Consider the following 23,705-nt stretch of genomic DNA (forward strand, 5'->3'; position numbering starts at 1 on the left):
ATGCGTACATTGGAATATTATTTGGCCACAAAAATGAAATCTTTCCGTTTGCAGCAACGTGAATGGATCCTGAGGGTATTATGCTATGTGAAGGAGTTCAGAGAAAGATAGATACTGTATGATCTCACTTATGTGTGGAACCTAAAAAACAAACAAATGGACAAGACAAAACTAGGTCAAAGAGCAGGATGGTGGTTGCTAGAGGGGAGGGGGTAGGGGGTGGGGGAAGGGGCTCAGGAGTCACAGTATTCCAGTTATAAGTAAGTTGTGGGGATGTCATGTACAGCATTGTTACTCTAGTTCATAATAAATGGTACTGAACACCTGCAAGTTGCCAAGAGAGTAAATCCTGAAAGTTCTCATCACAGGAAAAAAATTGTTTTATAACTTGGGGTGGTGACGGTTGGTGACTAGACTTAGCGTGGCAATCATTTCCGTAGTGTGCACAAATATCGGATCATTACATTGTACTCCCAACACTGCTATGTTATGTGCCAATTATATTTCAATAAAAAAATAAACAAAGACAGGCTTTGCTTTCAAAATGTGAAGCCCAAACACAGAGAGGGAGAAAAGTTTTGAGCAACAAAGATGAAACAACAAGCAGAAGGAAAGAACAAGATAAAACATTTAAATCTCAGTAGAGGATCTCCAGAGAGCTAAGGGAAGATACTGTATTCATGACAGATCAGCAGAATTCTTTTTTTTTTTGAGACAGAGATTGACAGTGCGAGTGGGACAGGAGCAGAGAGAGAGGGAGATTCCCAAGCAGGCTCTGTGCTGACAGCACGGAGCCCGATGTGAGGCTTGAACTCTCCAACCGTGAGATCGTGACCTGAGCCGAAACCAGGAGTCAGACGTTTACCTGACTGAGCCACCCAGACTCCTCCAGAATTCTTTTTATTAAAAAAATTTTTCTTTTAATGTTTATCTTTATTTTTGAGACCGAGGGAGACAGAGCATGAGCGGGAGAGAGGCAGAGAGAGAGGGAGACACAGAATCCGAAGCAGGCTCCAGGCTCCGAGCTGTCAGCACAGAGCCCGATGCGGGGCTCGGACTCATGGACCGTGAGATCATGACCTGAGCCGAAGTTGGACGCTCAACCAACTGAGCCGCCCAGGCGCCCCCAGAATTCTTTTTAAAAGTACAGTCAAAGTCAGAAAAATTAAAAGTACCAAAGCAGACATAAACTCCATAAAAGCAGTGGGAAATAATGTGGAAGATATCTTGCAGAACATGTATGGGAAAGAAAAATGAAGGCGAAAAGAAAGAAAGTAGAATGATGAACTCTGAAGGTCCAATATCCAAGTAACAAGAGTTGTAGAAAGAGACAAGAGGATTAAACCACCAGAGACATGATGCAAGAACATTTTCTGGAGGCAAAGGGTGAGAGTTTCCAGATTGCAGGTTCCCAGACCCTGAGGCCCCACGCTGCCTCTCGGGCCCCTCCTCCTTGCAGCCCTACGGCACCTGTGCAACTGTGATGTGGTAACGGAAGGAGTGAGGGCTCCTCCTTTACAACTCTTACTACTGTTGCCACGTTTTCGTAGTACTTACTACAGTTGTAAGTAAGTGATCACGTGTGTGCACATCTCTCTTAACCGGGCTGGAAGCTCTCCGGGCAGGGATTGTATGCATATGCACACCTCTGTCCCAGCGCCGAGCCTCGTATGTGGTGAAATCCATAGTTTCAGACCGAATTAACCTAAGGGCGGTGTGGCACGTCCATTTGCCTGCGGGGACAGGCACGAGTGAATGAGGCCATGAAGCAGCAAGCCCGTGGAAAAGCATGCGGTAGCGATCACCAGTCCGGCTGGCCCTTTGCCGATGACGGCGGGGTGTGGTAACAACACGGTGGGCCGGTACCGTGCTGCCACCCTGCTGTATGTCGCCGTGAGGGAGTGAGGCCCGATAGTGACAGGGTTTTCACGTGAAGTTGCACACCCAGCAGACCCAGCAGACCCAGCAGACCCAGCAGCAGCAGGGTTTGGTGAGCAGGTTCACGGTCTCGAGGTAGACTGGCTTTGAGTCTTTGCACTGGGCCTTGTGGCTTTGGGCAGGTCACGTGTCTCTGTCCCCCATCTGGAAAGTGGGGACAAATAAGGTGAAAGTGAGGATTAAATTATTTCATTTTTTTTTTTTTTTTAAATTTTTTTTTTTTCAATGTTTATTTATTTTTGGGACAGAGAGAGACAGAGCATGAACGGGGGAGGGGCAGAGAGAGAGGGAGACACAGAATCGGAAACAGGCTCCAGGCTCCGAGCCATCAGCCCAGAGCCTGACGCGGGGCTCGAACCCACGGACCGCGAGATCGTGACCTGGCTGAAGTCGGACGCTTAACCGACTGCGCCACCCAGGCGCCCCTAAATTATTTCATTTTTAAGTGCTTAGAACAGTCCTGGCGCGGTAAGTGCTGCATAAATAATTACTTAACTCAACTCTGGAAGCGCCGCCCCTCCCTCCCCCCGCGCCCCCCCATACCGACCTTCCTGTCTCAGGAGCAGCTTTTACCTTAATGAAGTCCAAATCAGTCTCTGCACATGAGGGAAGTCACTCTTTTATCATGCGCAGCACTTTGACTCCATGGCAGTGAGGGGGGGGGGGTGCGGGGGCTTTGCCACTATGCTGTTTAGCTTTGGCAGAGTGCTCCCCAAAGAGAGTCCCCGTGGAAACATTTCCCCAGAGGTAAATTTAGGTCTCTTTCTCGGTTACAAAGAGTCGGTTATAGCTATGAAATGATAGGGTTTTTAAAAAGACTTCAGAGAGTCCCAGCCAGAATATCAGCTGCTTCCCCCCACCCAAGCCTGAGCGCGGATGGGGCCCGCCAAGCTTTACTCCCCTTCCCAGAGTAGTCTTCCAGACGCCCGGCCCCTCCTCCCCCGTCCTGACCTCCAGGCACCATGCAGCTCCACTCCCATGAGTTCAGGCGTTTAGGCCTGCGTTGTACCCAGTATCACATACCAGACTGAATTAACGGTTCTATTTCTTGCTCATCCCCCTTCGTCAGACAAGCGGTATCTGCCCCTCTTGTGTTCTGTATCTCCACAGACTGGTGGCTCTTTGCTGCTCAGTGATCTGAGCAAGAAAAATGGTTGCTGACTTTCCTTTAATCTTCTTTTTTTTTTATTTTTAAAATATTTATTGATTTTTGGGAGAGAAAGGATTGTGAGTGGGGGAGAGAGAGAGAGAGAGAGAGGGAGACACAGAATCCGAAGCAGGCTCCAGACTCTGAGCTGTCAGCACAGAGCCCTATGCGGGACTCGAACCCGTGAACCGCAAGATCATGACCTGAGCCCCCCGGGCGCCCCTGCCTTTCCTTTAATCTTATGCATGCAAGTTAGTCCAACCCCTATGCTTTTGACTTTTCTGCGGCTCTCAAATGTTTCCACTTCTTGGGCCATGGTTAATGTTGCCCGGGTTGTAACAAAAGCTTTCTGATTGGTCTGCACAGACTTACTTGCTGCCCGGGTGCATATCCTGACACCAGCCAGGCTCCCACCTGCCTCTGGAGCTGGCCTTGTCTCAGTTCCCTTCCGTTTGAATTAAAGCCACGTTGGCCTTTGCATTGACTACCTGGATCGTTGACCTCTCCCGGCAGACATGTCTTCTGTTGGGTTTGACGTACCTATTCTCCAGATCCCAACTTGGACCAAGTCCTATTCTGTAGGAACTTGACCATGCCCCGAGTCTGGGTGATGCTGTTTTCCCAGTATCTCCCTCAGCACCATGTTCATCGTGTACTTGTCTGCGATGGTCTTTCTAATGAGGGCCGTAGGGGCAGGGACTATGTGCTGTCCTGATGATCGGTCTGTCTCTTTATTCTGTCCTGATGTCCAGGAAAGCACCTTACACGTAGTCTAGTATAATACTTTGGTCGGGGGTGGGGATGAACTGGTAAATCATAATGTAACTTGATAGTTTTGATACAGGTGTCGTGGTGCTGTGTTTCCCAGACAAAACTTGCACAGGGGCCACGTGGTGATTTTGAAGCCCAGATCCTTGCGAAGTAGGTTTGTGGTGGGATTCTTACCAACTCTGGATGCTGCCTGTGCTGCTAGTCTGTGGACCGGGCTCGGAGGAGCAAGTGTCTGGTGTGGAGACGAGAGCGGGCTGTGGTGCCGGCACGCATAGCTGTGTGATGCTGGGCCCGTCGCTTAGCCTCCCGGAGCCTCGGGGTCCGGGCTCACAGTCGGAGCTACCGTACGGGGCGGGTGTGTGGATGAGACGGACCAAGTGAATTACCAGAGCGGCCCTGCCACGTAGTGGCTGGTGTGCAGGTGTTTGCTGCTTAATTGTTGGCATCATCTTCCTCGTCACACACACGACGCACTCTGGGTCGCGTGGTCTTTGTCCATGTGTTTCTATTTAATCCTTGTGATAGTCCTGTGAAATCAATGCCGTCGCCACACTGCAGTTCAAAAAATAGGTCAAATGACCTGTTGACATACTAACAGAGTGTATTTGTGGAGCAGGACTTAAAGCCAACCCAGAGTCCTAGCTCAGCACCGTGATGCCTTAGCTACTCCTAATGTAACTTGTCACGCAAAGTTCTAAATGAGATAATACACACTACGAAACTGCTTAGGTACCTGATGCATTGGCAATATTCAGTAAAAGGCTTCTTGTGTTTTTACCTTGTAATACTGGACTCAATTTTGTCTTTTTTTTTTTTTTTTCTCTTTAAGTAAGCTTTACTCCCAGCGTGGTCCTTGAACTCACAACCCTGAGATCGAGTCACACGCTCTACTGACAGAGCCCGCGAGGCGCTGCAGTTTTGTCTTACTGAATAGAGGCTTAGCATATACTGTTTTCGAGGAAAGTGGGGTTTTCATTAAGTAGTTACTGAACATCTGCCAGGTCGCCTGGTCTGGTTTCCAGTCAGTGTGTTTGTTGTGTGGCCTTCACGTGCCACCCGGCGGGGCCGGCAGGAGCACCCCGCATTCTCTTCAGGCGGGCTCCCACGTCTTTGTCCCCCTGGCAGCAAAGTGCCGAGAGTTCCTTACGTTTCCTGTGTGCACCTCCTTTCTTCACACGCTCTCTGGATGCTCTCAACGGGCTGTTCTTCCCCCCCCCCCGCCCCCCACCACATCGCCGGCTCAGGGCGCAGCGGCTCTTCCTTGGACCAGCTAGTGGGGGTGACCCCTTCCTTGACTTGGTCTCTAAGCCGTGCCTCTAGGATTCCCTCCCAGCCCACCGGCTGCAGCGTCTTCATTTCCTCTGCTAGTTACTCTTTCTTCTGTCTCTAAACATCACAGACACGACGCTTCACTGTCTGTGGCGCTCTTAGGGCTCAGGGACCCAGTACAGGGCACAGCGCCTAGCAGGGCTCATTGCAGGGGACCAAAGAGCCAACTTTGAAGGGACACTAAGAACAGGAGGTACCAAGGAAATGTGGGGAGCGTGGCAGCTCGGTTAAGTCAGAGTGCTGAAGGAGACGGGCGCTTGAAGCCGGTGCATGCCGTGTGCTCACATCTACAGAGAAGAGGTTCATTTCTTCTTGGCTGGATTGGTAACTGTGGCTCAGGCGACAATTTTGGCCAGTGCTCTTTAGTATTGCATGTTGCTTTCGGTCAGTTATTGCAGAAGAGCCTTCTGGCAGAAACTTTTGTTCTCATTTTGTAAATAAAGGCGTATAATCGAAGTAAAGCACATGTACTATGAAGTGACTCATGTATGTATCCTGGTAGTAGATTTTACTGGTCCCTCCCCTGTCAGTGTTTACGGTGTTACCAGCCCCCACAGCCTGGCTCCTTTCAGTCGGTGCCCCTGGGAAGCTAGCCAACGTTGATTTCTACCACCGTGACTCAGTTTTGCCTGTTTTGGGAGTCGATATTCTCTTTGGCCAGTCGTAACATCTGTGAGATCGGTCCACGTTGCCGCGTGTAGCACTCACTCGTTTCTCGTTGCCGTGTGGCCTTCCGCTTAAGAGCGCGGCGCAGTTTGTTTTATTCTTGATGGATGTTTGGGTGGTTCCCGGTCTTGAACTGCATGCGTGGTGCTGCTCCGAATGCTGCGTGTGTCTTCTGGTGAACACGTGCCTGTGTTTCTCTCTGGCACACGCTTGAGGGAGAGACGGCCGGTCAGGGCGTGTGGAGCTCTTCGGCTCGCGCGGAAACCGTGTCCCACGCGCCTGTGTCAGGTTGCGGCCCAGCCGGCAGGCTGTGAAAGCGCTGGCTGCTCCGCGGCTTTGCCGTACTTAGCATGGTCGGTTTTTGAAGTTTTGGAGCGATAGAAAAATTATACTTAAAAAACATTTTTTTTAATTGAGATCAAGTTTACATAACAAAATTTCACATAACACGACACTGTCCTTTTTGGAGCGTACCATTCCGTGGTTTTAAGTATGCACACGAGCTTGTACATCCGGCACCACCGTCCAGCTCCATTGCCGGTCGACCCCCAACCCCCCCGAGCCTGTGGCGAGCGCTCCTCTACCGTTGGTCTCTCTGGATTCTCCCGTCCCGGAACTTTCGTATCAATGCGCCATGCAGTATATGGCCTTTTCTCTGGCTTCTTTTATTTACCAGGATGTTGTCAAGGTTTGTCCACGTCGAGGAGGTGTCAGTACTTCATTCCCTTTCGTGGCTGAACACTCTGCTGCTTCACCGTACGGCTAGGCCAGTTCGTTCATCCACTCGTGTTACTAAATGTCACCGTTCTGTTAGAGTAGAGAAGATGGAAATTATTAAGCAGCATCTTTACATTTGTGTCCTTAAAATTTTTTTTTAATGTTTATTTATTCTTGAGAGAGAGAGAGAGAGAGAGAGAGACAGAGCATCAGTGGGGGATGGGACAGAGGGAGAGGGAGACACAGAATCGGAAGTAGCTCCAGGCTCTGAGCTGTCCGCACAGGACCCGACACGGGGCTCGAACTCGCAAACTGTGAGATCATGACCCGAGCCTAAGTCAGACACTTAACCTACTGAGCCACCCAGGAGCCCCTATATTTGTGTGTTGAAAAGACCTCTGGTTGACTGGCTGCAGTTATCGAAGTTTGCCTTGAGCACATGGATGGCCGTCTGGGAAGGCAGCTTCAGTTACTTGGAGGTGCTCCTGGAGGTGCTCCTAGAAATGGTGGAGTGTGTGTGACATGTTTGTCTGTCGTGTGACTGGCTGGTGCCCTCTCGGAAGCCCCTCTTCTTTAGTTAGGCCACTTCTGGGCCGTTTTCCTCATCATGGTTTCTCCAAACTCCCTTTTTGTCCATTTCAGTTCCTTGTGTTGCTCTAGCTTTAACTGGATCTTACTTAGCTCAGCACAGTGTCTTTGTTATAATATTTAAATACCTGGCTCTCCACCAGCAGAGGAAGTTGGTAACACAACAGTTGCAAGAAACTGTGAAGTTGAAGAAACAGCCTCGTTACGGCTGGTTTTCTAGTTGGCTTAGGCCTGAGAGAAAAAGTCCCTTGGAACACGTTGGTCCCTCTCGGATTCCAAAGTGGACTTTTTTTGGGGGTGATCCATCAGTTATTTCACTTTTCCTAAATTATTTGGCCAGGATCCCTATCGTAGAGTTCCACCTTGGATCCAGTCAATAGTCGAGAGGAACTAGAACATCTAAGACTATGAGTCAGTGAACTTTTTGCCGGCGAGTTGAGCCTTTAGAGCGCGCACTGGTTTGGTTGGTACGTGTGCCATAGCTACCTGTGACGTATGGATCCCGCGCTCTAGATTGGGAACTCCCAGCCAGCGTAGAAATCCTCATACGTACATACTGGTGACCCTTCCCAGCAAAATTTCACACCGGACTATTAATAAATAGAATGCAAGTAACTGGAGAGTTCATTTTGATCATTAATTCTGTGGTTCTGTTTTGAGGGGATACAAATACATTGCACGTGATGACTTGTTTTTAACAATTAGTCTGTACTTAAAAGTTGGTCTGGGTGGGGAATACAAACACCCTGAGAGAAATAAAGAGATCACGTACTGGTGTCTGTGGCTCTGTGAGGAAGGATGGTTGGCCCAGACTGTTGATCTCTAGGCTCATAGTTTTTCCTGTTCCTCATATTCCCTGAGCTCTCTTGGGGCTCAAGGAGCTATCAGTATCATTGGCTAGTTATGGGGCCCAGAGCCTAGTTAGGTGTCTTGGGGTTAATAATATTCTGGTACTGCGGATAAAAGGAAATGTGGTTCTCAGTTTTGGGGTGAAATGCAGCACCATTTGGGTTCATAGGTTTAGTTCAAAGGTTCTTGCTAGAAAGTTTTAGAGATAGAGGTGTCTGGGGGGCTCAGACGGTTAAATGTCCACTTCTTGATTTCGGCTCAGGTCATGATCTCAGTGTTCAAGGCTGACAGCTCAGAGCCTGCTTGGGATTCTCTCTCTGCCCCTCCCCCCCCCCCGCTTGTTCATTTTTTTTCTCTCTCTCTCTCCTACCCTACCCCCCATCTTCTTTCTCTCTCTCTTTCCTCAAAATAAGTAAATAAACATTTAAAACAGAAAAAGAACGTTTTAGGGAGAGAGAATCAAATAGGCAGTTGGACAGATTGTTGGCTAATGTGCCTGTTCTGGAAAAACAGGGAACGGGAAAGTTAGGAGGGCAGAGAGGACTGGAGCGGCTGTTGAACAGTTGAGTAGACTGAACCAACAAGAGAAAGATGTCTACTGTCGTTCGCTTTTGTTGGGGCCATTTGGGTTATCTAATTTAAGTCCTTCTGGATTCATTAAGTCGAGCTGGGCAGCGGTCTTCATGAGATGGGAAATACTAGAAGCCGTAGTATGGCCTCCGGGATGCTCCGTTTACCCTCACGGGTGTTAGTGTAGGCTTCACACATGATCGGTGTGGTTGAAGACACTGTCTCAAATAAGTCATTATTTCCTGTCCCATTTTTAATTAGAGGTGTCTTCAGAGAAAACCCCTTTGTTTTCATAGCATGCCGAAATCGTAAACAACCTTGAAGGCCTATCTCCCCTTGCTGTCGATTTTTAACTTTTAAGCCTTAAATGGGAGGGCAGGTGCCCATAGGGGCCGTCAGCACGGCCACCTGAGCACACGGAGGTGGCTTCTACAGCAGAGCAGTCAGCTTAGGAAATCCAGCTCAGAGTGTACCTTGATCACTTTTAACATTGTAAGTTGACAAAGCACTTGTAAAGCAGAGTTTTGTTTTTTCCAAGTCCGCAAATGAGAAGGGTTTAGCAGTGTTAGGCATGCCCAGTGTAGGACGTGACTGTAATATCAGGGAAGGAAAGGATCAGTTTTCCATCTGGATCACAGGACAGAATCTCTTTAACATTTGCTTTAGGAGTTGAGCTACTTAGATATATGGAAAAGATTATTTCCAATTATTTCTAGGTTTTCCTCCTTTTATAAGATAAGGGAAGAGATCATGTTGTTGTCCAGTGGCTCTAGTGGCCGTTTGACTGCCACGGCTAGCTGGTGTGCATCAGGTCCTTTGAACTTACTTTTCTTTCTAGCATTCATAACCTTTCCTTGTTTAGTAATTTTAATATACCTCTATCTTTCTGAGTTTAAATATGAGCAAGGAGGTTATGATGCACTTGACATGTTTAACTTTCAGTTTAAAACCTATTCATCTTACCAGCACTTGTTAAGTGGGTTTTATGAATAACAGATATGTTTATTTACTTATTAAATGTTTATTGATTTGAGAGAGGGAGAAAGAACAAGCAAGCAGGAAAGAGACAGAGAGAGAGAGAGAGAGAGAGAGAATATCTTAAGCAGGCTCCACCCTGGCAGCACAGAACCTGGGAGGCTCAATTCCACGAACCCTGAGATCGTGACCTGAGCCGAAATCAAGAGTCAGATGCTCAACCAACGGGGCCATGCAGGTGCCCCAGTAACAGATATGTTTAAACAGGTAAAATGTAAGTAAGACTGTATGTAACTCAGCACAAATGGTATTCTTTGTATTTTGCCATTCCTCATTTCCTTAGGATTTTTTTTTGAGTCTCCAAAAATCATTCACCAATTACTTTCCAGGTCTCAATATTAATGATCTTAGAGATTAATTTAAAGTTTATATGCAAAATGAATGTCGAGTATTATCAGAAATATGGTAAAATTTTTACAGTGATACCTCAAATAAAGTAAATGATGTATTTAATTTGCCATATTATCTGAAATTCAGAAAACAATCTTTAAGTTTATTTATTTTGAGAGAGAGAGAGAAAGTGAGTTTGAGTGGGGGAGGGGTTGAGAGAGAGAGAGAGAGAGAGAGAGAGAGAGAGAGAGAGAGAGAATCCCAAGCAGGCTCCGTACTGTGAGCAAGAAGCCTGATGTAGGGTGTGAACTCACGAATCGTGAGATCATGACCTGAGCTGAAATCAAGAGTTGGACGCTTAACCGACCCAGCCACCCAAGAGCCCCCCAAAACAATTTTTAAATAAAGACATTAGTTGAATTATTATACAGGCAGCCCATGCTTGGCATGGTTCTAGAATGCACAAATATCCATTTCTGTGGCTTAGTTAAATGATACTAATCCTCAATAGAATGGTTCAAATTCAGTTTAACACATGTATCAACTGTGAGTAAATGTGTAAAGTACAAACTCAGTCTACAGATCACTACGTACATAAGAGATGTGCATTGTGATCAGTGGCCAGTCACGCTACCTCTGTCACAGTCTGTTCGTGACTGGCCACTGTGCATCTGCTGCTCAGTTTATACACAGCGAAGTGTGTGGTTGCGTTGCCTTCTTCTTTGCCAGTGATAAACCCCTGTGACATTTTATAAAAATGGATCATCAAAGGGAGGAATTGACCAACAAAGATGAAATGAAGAATTGAAACAAGAAGTGGTAACACTGGAAGTGATGTTGTGCTTAGATGTGAAGGTGAAGGGTGCCTGGGTGGCTCAGTCGGTTGAGCGTCCGACTTTGGCTCAGGTCACGATCTCATGGTTTGTGAGTTCGAGCCCCGCGTCGGGCTCCGTGCTGACAGCTCAGAGCCTGGAGCCTCTTTCCGATTCCGTGTCTCCCTCTCTCTCTCCGCCCCTCCCCTACTCGCGCTCTGTCTCTGTCTCTCAAAACTGAATAACCGTTAACAATTTTTTTTTAAAAAGAAAGAAGATGTGAAATTGGTGACTGTGTAGTAAGAATGGGAGAGGCCTTGGTTTGCGTGAAGCCGCCATAGGGACCCGTAGACACAGTTTCATTAACTTGGCCAGTGGATCAGGGAGTTATTTCAACTTTTAAAGCCTGTGTGGGGAGTTTGGATAGGCTGTAATGTGACAAGTGGAGATCGTGCCGATGCAGGAACCCGGCAGCTGGCGGGAAGTGAAGAGTAGCGGGTGTGCAGGTGCAGTGGGGCAGATACGCCGTGCAGACTACTTTGCAGGGTCCCAGCTGAAACAGAATTACAGAAAAAAAATAGACTGTAGGAACGTTGACTTTGCTGTTGATTCAGACTGTCTAGTTAATGTGGTCAAATGGGCTTGGTAAATAGAGGGGGACTTGCTGACATAAATGAAGAAAACAGTTGTGACAAAAAAGAGCATGGCCCTGAGGGCTTCACCATAGAGGGGTTTTCGGAGATACACTGAGCGTACCAGGGACGAGATGTTAGATGCTCGCCCAAAACTTAGAAAGGAGTGTGACAGTTTGCCGAGGCAACGGAAAGACTCTTGCTCTGTATCTTCTGTTCTAGAACGAGGTGAAGAAGAGGCAGGTGTGGTTCAGACCACGTTTGTCAGGTCATCTTACGGTTCTGCGCCCCTGTGCACAGCGAGAAACCACCTGTACTGACTGTAGTTTGAATCCATGTTCTGTCAGTTACCTGGTGCTGATCATAAGTCATCCCAACACTTAATGTCCTAAAATGACAAGAATTACTTACTTTGTTCCGATCTGCAGTCTGGGCAGGGCTTGACAGGGACAGCTTGTCTCTTTCCCCCAGGTGGTCGCGAGGCTGGCCCAGCAGGGAGTTCACTGTCAGGGGGTCCACTGTCAGGGTGCCGCTGCCTCGCGGCCGGGAAGTTGATGTTGGCTGTCAGCCCGACGCTCAGCTCAGGCTTTGGTTCACGGAGCTCCGTTCTTGGGCCGCTTGCGCTTCTGGATAGCATGGCGGTCCCATTTCATGAACGAGCATCCCAAGAGAACCAAGGGGACCTAGTTTGCCTCTTAATACCTAGCATAGGATGTTTCTTAGCCTAGTCAGAGGCTCCCCCAGATTTGAGGGGAAGGAAGGAACAGAGACTCCACCTGTTGAAGAGAGATCCAGAGTCACCTTGGAAGAACAGGGTTGGGCATGGGAGGTATCGGTACAGCTACCCTTGGAAAATAGAAGCTGCCACTTACTGATATATATATTTAAGCAATGTTAGCTTCTCTGTTAAGTAAAATCAGTGTAGGAAATTTAGGGTGTTCAGGTTAGGTTTTTTATGAGCGAAGAAACCCAGATCTTGTGTGAAAGAACAAAATTTGGGAGAAGAAAGTTTTTATACCAGTCTAGTTTGTTTAAGGGTTTACTTTAACTAGGATCACCACCAACTTCTTAAAAATTCTCCAGACTTGTTTATGTCTTCCCTTTTTTTTAATTTAGTTGTATCGGTTTGCATTCTTTGCAGCTTCTCTCAAGTTCTGGCAAGCTTCTCAAGTTTTATTGAAGGGCCAGCATATTTCAGGTGTAATCAGTTTGCTGTCTTGGTGGGGTCTCACCATGCGAGTTCCCGGGTGAATTCCCGAGTGAGTACCATCTCAGGAAGTCTGGACGTGTTTGTTCTTTCTCTTTTGCATGTGCTGTTTTATGGGACGTTTGTATCAGACCGTGGGGGTGGAGGTGGTGCTCAGAGCGAACTCCAGCGTTTCCCAATACCTTGTTTCCTGACACCCTGACTTGGGATTGTCCTTATTCCTCCAAGAGAAGAAAATGGTGGGCCCCAGGACTTCTTGAGGTGTCTCCTGTGTTAAAGAGAGCGCTGAGGCTCTGCTGGTCAGCAGCGAGGTCAACACTCCCTTTACAGGAGGCCCTGGACCCCCGTGCGGTGTGCCAAGTCAGAGCCCTCTGATGCCTCAGTGGGGGCGCAGCAAAGCATGCACGGCAGGCTGGTGTCGGTGCTGGAATTTCACCATTTACGACAAAATTGGGGTAGAACTTGGTGTAAGCATCTGGCTAGAAACTTTCATAGTGATTTGGCAGTAATTTTATGTTTAAAAATTTTTTTAACATTTATTTACTATTGAAAGACAGAGACAGAGCGTGAGTAGGGGAGGGGCAGCGGGAGAGGGAGACACAGAATCTGAGGCAGGCTCCAGGCTCCGAGCTGTCAGCACAGAGCCCGACGCGGGGCTTGAACTCATAGACCATGAGATCATGACCTGAGCCGAAGTCGGACGCTCAACCGACTGAGCCACCCAGGCGCCCCAGTAATTTTATGTTAAGTGACTCTGATGATAGAAATTTTGTGCTTTTGTCTTTTATTTTTAAATTTCATTTTCCTAGAAGTTCCTTCTCATTGCATCTTACGTAAGTATTGATCTGTGACAGGCTGGAAATCGGAACTGGTCCTTTGCCACAGGTGGTCCGAGACCCTTTCACGTGGGTCTGTGCCATGGGCAGCTCGTCTCAGTTTGTACAGTTTTTTCATTTCCTCTTCTTCGACAGGTGTTTGGAAAAGATCATTCGTAGCATGCACAGGGAGCAGCAGATGCCTATGACCGATTAGCCTTGAAAAGTTCTAGAAGATAGAACTGGCCACAGTTTACAGGGGGCTGTGGTTGCCGAACCCCGCAGGGTGTGCGTCTCTGTGCTGACTTGGTGAAGGGCTTTTTTCATTTAGAGACGCAGAGACCGGCAGCCCCGGCTGTACAGCTTTAGCCACGGGTGAAAAACAAATACGGGAGCACAGACAACACAGGGAACTGTCAGTTGTGGGAAACAGAATAGTCAGTGTCGCCAAAAGCCTCTCTTGGGACTTCTCATTCCACGGTGGAGACCATCCCTCACGCTGACTAAACCAAAGTCTTGTGACTTTTTGTGGTTTTGTGACCGCCAGAGAGGTGGCCTCGATGCCAAGATCTCAGAATCCTCAAGACCCACAAAAAGACAAACATGAATGCCACCAGTAGGGGAGGTGGGTGGTGGTTAACACAATCTGATACAAAACTGTCTAGAAGAGTCACGGAAGGCTTGATGGTGGAAATATTGCCAATTTGAGATTTCATAGCACAAATAGGATTTTTGACAAACAGATGAAAGAACTAAACTGTAAAACAAAATCACATTCTGTCGTGAAGTGCTTTGCTCAGGTCATAGAGCGATGGTTTCTCTTTTTAAACATGTTCTGGCCGACTCCTTAAGGACTTATGAAGGATTTTGCTATTGATTTGGGGCCATAAGAGTATATTTGTGTAGTGTTTTTGGTGTGGCTTCTTCTCCCTTGACACACTGAGTATTAGGAGTAGTGATTTTCATCGCTAGAATGTCAGCTCTTCTGAGCACTCTGGAGATGTAGTGTTTCCTCCCAGGAATCAGTTGGTACTGTGTTTAGTCATCCTTACTGTCTAGTTTGGGGAGCAAAAGAGATTGCTCTAGCAATCCGAAGTGTAGTTGATTTTGTTGGATCGTCCAGCAACCTTGCTATATTCATTCATTAATTCCAGTAGTTTCTCTGTATGTTCTTACAGATTTTTTTCATACATAATCATGCAGTCTGTGAATAATGATACTTTTATTCCTTGCTTCTCACCCGGTGTTTAACTTCCCTTTTCGCCCATGGAACCTGGCTAATAGGACTTCCAGAATGATGTCAGTCAGAAGCGGTGTGGTGGGCGTCCGTGGCCTTACTCTATTTGTGGAGGCCCGGCAGGGGGCTCTTTCCCGCCAGTATTTCATTTTTTAGTGCAGATACTCTCCATCAGATCAAGGAAGTTTCTTTCTTTTATTACTTTGCTAAGAGTTTTTATCATGAGTGGTTGGTAAACTTTCCAGATGTTTTTTTTTGCATATGTTAAGACAACTATGGTTCTTCTCATTTCTGAAATATGATGAATTAATTGATTGCCTTTTTAAAAAATTAAGACCGTTTTTTAAGAGCAGTTTTAGGTTTACGACAGAATCGAGGGGAAGGTACAGTGTGTGCCCCCTTCCCTGGTACATGCATAGCTTCCCACGTTACCAGCATCCCCCCCTACCCCCAGAGTGGTACATGTGTTACAGTGGACAAGCCTACACGGACACATCAGGATCACCCAGAGTCCATAGTTTGCCTTAGGGTTTCCTCTTGGTGGCGTAATGATGTGAGTTTGGACAGGTGTGTCATGACAGGTATCGGTCACTAACAGTCATACTCTTCTCCCTGCCCTGAAAATTGTCTGTGTTCTGCCTGTTCATCCCTACCCCCCCCCCCCCCCCACCGGCTCTGCATCCACTGACCATTTTACTGTCTCTGTGGTTGGCATGTCGTTGGAATCGTACAGTATGATCGGCCTCTGTCACTGGTAACATGCATTTAAGGTCCCTCCAAGTCTTGTCATGGTTTGGTAGCTCACTTCTCTTTAGCCCTGAATAACACTCCATTGTCTGGCTGGACCACAGATTGTCCGCTTCCAGCTTTTGCTGTTGTTCACAATGAATATTAAGCCACCTTTGTATCCCTTTAATGAATCCCTTTTGGTCATAATATGCTATGTTTAAATATGGAATGCTTAAATTTGCTAATATTTTGTTAAGATTTTTGCACCTGTGTTTATAAGTGAGACTGAGTTGTGCCCTTTCCCTTATTGTCCTTGTCTGGTTTTCTATCACTGTTTTGCTGGTCTCATAAAATAGCTTGGGATATGTTCCCTATTTGTTCAGTGGAAGAAGTTGTGTAAGGTTAATATTCTTCCTTAACTTGTTGGAAGAATTCAAATATTCCTTTGTGGGAAGAATTTTAATCACAGGTTGACCATTTTTAACGGAATAGGTCTATTTAGACTTTGTATTTCTGTTTTGGGTTTTGTACCGCAGCACTTTCTACGGCTTGAGCTGCACTTTGCAAAGAGCTGTGTGTGTGTCTCGACTCTCGTATTCCATGGCATGAAGTCGTTCACGGTACTCTCTTCCTAATATCTCGTACTGTGTTATTACCTCTTACTCTTGACCTTCTCCTTCTGTTGTGCTTCATCATCAGTATTGTTAGTTTTCTCCTTCTCTCCTTCCCTTGATCAGGCTTGTTGGATGCTGTCAGTTGCGTTATTTATTTATTTATTTATTTATTTATTTATTTTCAAAACAACCTTGATTTTGTTTGACTTCTAAATTGTATTGTGAGATATGGATTTAGATACTTAATTTCCAGTCTTCATTTCTGATATATGCATTTAAAAGTATAGGTTTTAGGGGTGCCTGAGTGGCTCAATTGGTAGAGCATGTGACTCTTGATCTCAGGGTTGTGAGTTCAAGCCCCATGTTGGGTGTAGAGATTATTTAAAAATAAAACTCTTAAAAAGAAAAAGAAAAAGCATAGATTTTAATCCAAGCACAGCTCTGTCTACATGTAGTGTTGATCTTTCTTTTAATTGTAGCCTCGAATTCATAATACTTTGAGTTCCTCTTTGGCTAATGGGTTACTTGAAATACATTGCTTCATTTCCAGTCAGTCGGGGATTTTATAGTTATTTTGTTGTTGTCGAGCTTAATGCTAGCCACGGAATATACTCTGAATAATTTAGTCCTTTGGTATTTCTTGAACCTTACTCTTTCACCTGGCTTGGGGTCAGTTTTAGCGAATGCCTCACATGCGTATTTAGTGGGTACTCCCCGTGCAGAGGTGAACTGTGCTGGGGCGTAGTGCTTTCTGCTGGTTAGACTGATGTTACTGGTCACGCTGGTCATGTCCTCTGTACCGGACTGAGGTTGGGAGGGGATAACCGGGTGGACTCCTGGCCCCTGCTGCCGACCTTCAGCTTTGTTCAGCTGCTGCCGGCTCCCTCTGGGCTTAGTTTCGGGACTGGTGACTGTCTTAGGGGACAACTAGCAAAGTGTGTGACTCAGTTCTCCACTCTGTCCTGCTCACCAGAGTCCTGGGGGCCCTGTGCTCATAACTGGGTCTCTCACTGTCAAAAGCCCGGCTGGTTTCTCCCATCCGTGGCTCTTTGTTGATCTTCACGCTCTTGAAGGCCCAGAATTGGCATATGCCCTTTGATAAGTCATCTCTTCATGTCTCCATCTGTGTTCCCTGCTGTCCTGGTTGCCTCACGGTGTCTCAGACTCCCAGCTATTGTTTGGGCTGGTTTTTAATGTGACTTATCTGAGTTTTCTCAGTGGGAGTGTTAGTCTTGGCCAAGCTATTCCCTCACATTCAAATGGAAGTCCTCCTGTCACACCAGCAGACATTTATTTGTTTACTTTCTGGTTTAGTTTTGTTCTCAGTTGTGACCTGTCTGACTCTCCTGCTGAGGGACTGGCTAACACGGGACAACCTGGCTTTGACCGAGGGGTTTTCATCACCAGTGCCTAGTACACGTAGTGACTTCTTGTTGAATTTTTATCGTGTGAAGAAAGAACTTGTATCTCACGTAAAAGGTTTCAAAAGTAGGCAGTAAAATTAACATATTTGGCTTTCTTATGAGATTTCCCCACAGATTTAAAGGCTGTGATTTTAAAAAGATGATACATTTACAAACGTGTTATCTGTAAACAGGGTGACTTAACCGTTATAGGTAGAAACTTAACCTGTTTATAGATAACACAGTGAATTTTTGACAGAGCTGAACTAGGACCCCTGGCCTTTTAATCTGTTAATACAAATTTAACAGATATTTATTCTGCCACTGTGAATTAGGTAGTGCCCTGGGTGTGGGCGAATACAATGATTATTTTGGTAGACCAGGCCTCCGTTCTCCTGACGCTCACCTCGGGCATATAACACACCACAGGGGAAGAACGGAGAACCGTGTTGTTAACGTAAGGATCGGCATATCACGTTTTCATTGATTTTAACCACATTTTAATAGGTCTCAAGAATTGTACGCTGATGATTCTTTTTCTCTTGCAGATTATGACAGATACATAGCACCAAGCAAAATAATGGCAGCTGCTTACCTTGACCCAAACTTGAATCACACCCCGAATTCGAGTACCAAGACCCATCTGGGTACCGGAGTGGAACGTTCCCCCGGGGCAATGGAGCGAGTGTTGAAGGTCTTTCATTATTTTGAGAACAGCAGTGAGCCAGCCACTTGGGCCAGTATTATCAGGCACGGAGATGCTACTGATGTCAGGGTAAGTGTGTCTTCCTAGAACACATCCTCTGTGTAAATGGCAGGTTAGATAGGCACAGACGTTAACGGCACATACCAAAAAAAAAGATAATTTTTTTTCTCACGTTACAGAGATGTTACCTTTTTCTTTATAATATTTATGCAGTTAATATGTGACCAGAGTTTTAATTGTAAAATTTCGTAGGAACATAATAACTGAACCATATATTATTCATATAATGCCATTGACGTGGCATTTTTCTCTTTTTTTTTTTTTCTTAACTCGTCAGGATATAAGAGAACAAAGCAATGAAAATAAACTCTAATACTCAGGAAATAAGTTATTTCCTAGAAGGTATCTGCATGACTCAAAATAGGATAGACTCTTCGAAAACTGATAGGTTCTACAGACCGGACCCTTGTCACAGCTCTGGGATCGAAAGGGCCCCTGCTTGTACAGCTTACGTCCTACTGGGGAGACACCCACGGCCTCGGTTGCTGTCCCGTGCGGGGTGCACTTCCCAGGGCTCCTAGTGGCGAGGAAGCCTGGGTGTAGCTGAGCGTAGGAGGTAGCGTGGGCGTCAGTGAGCAGAGCACCGTGGGCGAGAACAGGGAGAGGCGCCTTCGGAGGCAAAGGGTGCCGACAGGGAGGACCGAGAGGGTAGCACTGTGATTGCAGAACACTGAGTCCAGGACGTCGATTTTCAGGAAGTGCTCGCTTGGGCCAAGTGTTACAGAACCCTTCTCCTCCTTCCTTCCCCTCAACTTACTCCCTGTCCGTCATTAAGGGGGACGGTGTCCAGGGCCAGGATGAACAGATAGATCTTTTTTCTCCCCTATCTTTTCGTAATAACGAAGCCAATTAATTTTCTACTCTTTAACTTATACGCATGAACTATTTTTAAGCAAGTTAAAGGAATTGGTAGAATTTAGATTTAAGGGTATAGTACTACGTTTGAATTCTATGTAATTTTCTGTTACCTCTGTAACATTGCAATACTGACTATTCAAATGGACTAATTATTCAGAGGAGAAGAATTCGTTCAGTATTTAAATATGTATTAACATCTATTCATGTGCGATAATTGAAATAAAATAGTCTCTTGTTACAAACTTCTTACGAAGCTTGATGGCTTTTTCTAGTTTTCCTATAGTTTTGTTTTACATTTAAGCTTGTAAACACAGTCACTTGGTAGGAAGTCTGGCAGCCAGTGTTCTACCTTAATAGCACTATTCATACTGGAGAGAAAGCATACAATGTATGCTCATGTAACTTTTATGAGAAGCCTCTTAGTAGGTGTTCTAGTCTTTGTGAATTTCAGTTATGGTGAATGAGGACATTTCTTAAAGCATTCCATCAGCCTTATTAGTAAACTTCACAGCATTTGTACAGGAGGGGAGCCTTTCAGAGATGTGAATTTGACCAGACATTTAGCAAATGTTCAAGATTGGTTATATCTGAAAATGCACCTTGGAAGGGCTCCATGACAGAGGTATTTTAGTATCAAATGTACTGCACACAAGAGGATTAAGATCAAGGAGAGAACCAGTGATCACTGGGCACATGTCAAGCCTTTAGCCAATGTTACAAATTTACCAGACATCAAAACGTTTATATTGTGAAGAAAAATTTAAACCAGATTCACATACCTGAGTTATGAGAACATATTTGTTGAACTTCTATGAAGATCAGTGCAGGCAAATCCATGTGGCTGAAAACCAGGTTGTTTTATTTCTTAGTAGGTGATAAATGTTTTGAAATTTAATAACTCTCATTAGTTGATGATTTTCAACTTGAGGCGAAGAAATCTCAATTGGCATTGGTTCACTGCAGCTTTTCCTGTGATGGAAGGTGGCTGTTATTCATAACCCACTTTTATTTAAGGCTGTAACGTTTGAAAATGCAGAGTTATTAGTTGATTGGTGGATTTGCACAAGTGAAGAACATAGTACTGCGGAACGTGCCTATGGCATCTTTCTCCCCGAGAAGCACCAGACGGAGGACCGTTACAAAGGGACCGGCATATATTGCTAGGCAGGAGCGCAGTGGAAGGAACGTGGCAGCATTTGAAGCCTGATGACCTACAACAGAAATGGGGTGGAGGGATGAGTTAGGAGTGGAAGTGTAGGCACTTGGCAGAAGCAAACAGACCATTTAATAATGGTAGCAAAGAGGAAGCCAGACCTTCCATTTTCGGAAAAGACACAGCTCACTGTGGTCCGAAGTAACCGAATAATTAGCCTCAGACCCTCTGTTGCTGCACTGCCTGATACACTAGACGTCTACAGCGATTGAACACTTGAATGTAGCTAGTCTGAGCTGATGTTCTGGAAGTAGAAACTGCAAGATTTCAAAGATTTAGTGTGAAAAAAGAATGTAAAGTATCATCAGTAATCTGTTCTGACTGCCTGTTGAAAGGATAATATTCTTGACCCAGTAGGTTCAATAAAATACAGATAGTAAAATTGCAACAACCCATCTCTTTTACCTTTTTTTGAACATTGAAAAATAACTTAGGGAGCTTCCATTGTATTTCTGCTAGATGGTTGTGCTCTGTAGGAAGTGATTATCAGACAGACTGTTTGACTCAGAAGAACACCACCTTTGGAGGAGTTGAAAGGTTTATTTTTACCAGGAAAATCCTGGATTCTTATCATAAGTCATTATTTCTCCTGCTGCAGTTAATACATTTTACTCCTTTTACATGTATGTGCTAATTACACTTTAATTAGTTTACATGTTTGGTTGTTGACAGGACCCGTAGGAGCCCATCAAGTTATAGGCAGAGTGCAGAGCAGCAACAGTAGAGGCTCCTTTTTGGAGGCACTTGCAGGCCTCGGGGGCAGGCCTCGGGGCCTGGGACACAACCAGGCCGTCCCCAGCCCCTGTGGCAGCACCTGAGTGTGAGGAGGCCAGAGCCCCCTTGTGGGGAGTCTGTGAGACGGGCGTGTGGGCGCGCTGTGTCTGCATCATCAGCCGCAGGCACCACCAAAGTCAAGTGCCGGTCATAGCCCAGTCATGGTCACTGAACGGTGCTGGCAGGCTGATGCATCCCGCCCCTGCATAACCAGCAGCCCACGGGTGCAGACGTCGCTTACGTTGGCTGTAGTTGGGGCTCTGTGCCAAGAGCTTGTTCCAGGCGACTCTGGAGCTCAGTGTGGGGTCAGCCCAGAAGAGTCAAGGTTAATCCATGCTGGCCTGTATTGAATAAGATTGGTCATCTAGAAACATTGTAGTGGTATGTCAGGATGATAAGGGTGTGTAGAAAATTCCATATCCTACCAGAGGAGTCCCCTACTTGGAGAAAAGAATGACACTTAACAGACTTTTCATCAGCAATGCTGGATGCAGGACGGCACTGGAACAGCATCTTCTGAGGGTGCAGGGAGGGGACTCATACCTCGGAAGTTTTCCAGACGAAGCACCGATCATGAAAACGTGGAACGAAGGGAGCGTTGATACCACAGGCTGTCTTTGAGGAGACAGTCGGGAGACATAACGGGGCATGAAGACCCGTGAACCCAGGAAAAAGTGCTGTAGGGACGTGGGCGGTGGCCTGCACGCCGCCCCCTTGCTCCTCCCCTGCGTTTTCATGGTCTCTTCAGGCCTTGACCAGGGTTTAACCAGCTCTGCCTTTCCCACCCCCATGCCCCGTTCTGACTGCTCTCCCTCTGACCTTAGGACCTGAGTGCCACCCGGCTGCGCGTGCCCCTGTCCTTCATCTTCACGCTTCTGACGCCAAGAGAACCATCCATGAGTCCGTCTAGGGGCTCCCCTTCCTTCAGTGACTTGGTCCCTTGGAATCATCTGTTACTCCTCCTTTGCTTACACCTGACGTCCAGAATGTCAGCTTCTTCTGTCCACACGTTTTCCCAAATACACCCAGGATCCGCCCAGTTCCTATGGCGTCTACTGCACGTCTTCTTGGAGCCACCACTGTTTCCATGTGCGTCGCCACATGGCCTCCCACACCCCGCCGTCCCCTGGGTCCCCCTCAGTCTGTTCATGAGCCAGCAGCCAGGTGATCCCATTGAAATGAAAGCCAGAGCACGTCAGTCCTGCACGGAACCTTCCCTGGGCTTCCTGTCTCATTTAGGGTGAACGTTCAGGTCCTTTAAAAGCCTCTAACTCTTCCCTCTCCCTGTTCTGCCCCATGGCCTTCTGTCCTCCGGCTCATTCCCTTTGACTTTCTGCTTCCCGGACTGTTTCTCTAACAGGCCTATCTTCTAATCAGTAATTTGCTCAAAACCTCCAGCAGCTCCCCATTTCTCTCAGAGGAAGGCCAGATTCCTTCAGTGTAGGCCGTACAAGGGCCTACGGGATCTGGCTCCTTGTTACCCGTTCTTACCTTACTTCCGGTGATTGTCCTCACTCTGTCTCCCAGCTCAAGAATGCTCCCTCTCCTCCACCTTTTCCATTGCCCGTCACCCTATTTTGTTGTTTTCTTCACATGCTTTCTCCTTACTGAGATTGTCTTGTTTCTTGATTTGTTTGCTCTCTTATTCTCTGTTTTCTTCCCCTAGACTGTAAGCCCGGGGTCTTACTGCTCCGTGGTCTCATCACCTGTGTCTTCAGCAGGGCCTACTGGGCACACAGCATGTACTTGATGGATTCCTTTTTGAATGACTACATGACATCCTAGGTGAAATGGAGTACTTCTGACAGAAATAAAGTTAGGAAAACTGGTGGCAGGAGTAGAAAGTAGTGGACTAATAACCATGAAAGAAACTGAGAGATTACACCCATCCAAAACCATACCTAGCCTTACTGATACTTCTAGCAAACCTTCATTCCTACCTTATTACTATTTTCTTTAAGTCACAGGGCCTGCAACAATGCATTTTGTACCCAGACACCAAATCTAGACAAGTACAGATTAAGTAGCGGCTGAGTTGTTGGACAATATTGTTGTTATGTGCAGAGTGTCTTAAAGTTTACTAAAGGGCTCGGTGCACTTTTCTAGCTACCTAGCACACTCTGAGGTCCCAGTACTCGTCCTGAGCCACTCAGTTACCTGAATCTGCAAGAGTAAACAAACGCAATAAACTCAGTCCTGTACTTCGCTAAATGCGGAATATCCTTGGTTGGAGTAGGACTAATTATTGTAACCACACTGGTAGTGGGAAGAATAACGGTAGAAAGAAATACTCTGATCAATTTTTTTTTAACGTTTATTTATTTTTGAGAGAGAGAAAGAGAGAGACAGAGCCTGAGTGGGGGAGGGGCAGAGAGAGAGGGAGACACAGAATCCGAAGCAGGCTCCAGGCTCCGAGCCATCAGCACAGAGCCCGATGCGGGGCTTGAACCCACGAACCGCGAGATAGTGACCTGAGCCGAAGTTGGACGCTCAACCGACTGAGCCACCCAGGCGCCCCCATTCTGATCAATTTAAAATCAGCTTTCTGATCGGAGTGGAAAGCACAGGGACAGTTTGGGATTCTGTGAGTTGGCAGCAGTTACGAGCTCCATGAGCCACTGCGCTGTGCTCAGAACGCCAGCGGCTGTGGGGAAGGCGCCCTGTAGGCCGTCTTCCCTGAGCTCAGCCACAGATGGTTGTCGGAA

General features: G+C 46.5%; 1 protein-coding gene across 1 annotated transcript in view; it reads left to right on the forward strand.

The window, feature by feature from the left end:
* The window catches only part of PTK2 (protein tyrosine kinase 2), a 241,902-nt gene that overhangs the window by 55,258 nt on the left and 162,939 nt on the right, over positions 1 to 23,705 (forward strand). The window contains 1 exon segment of the mRNA XM_030304586.1: positions 17,938 to 18,164. Within this exon segment, the coding sequence (XP_030160446.1) occupies positions 17,938 to 18,164 (227 nt within the window).

This window comes from Lynx canadensis, chromosome F2 (assembly GCF_007474595.2).
Source record: "Lynx canadensis isolate LIC74 chromosome F2, mLynCan4.pri.v2, whole genome shotgun sequence".
NCBI lineage: Eukaryota > Metazoa > Chordata > Mammalia > Carnivora > Felidae > Lynx > Lynx canadensis.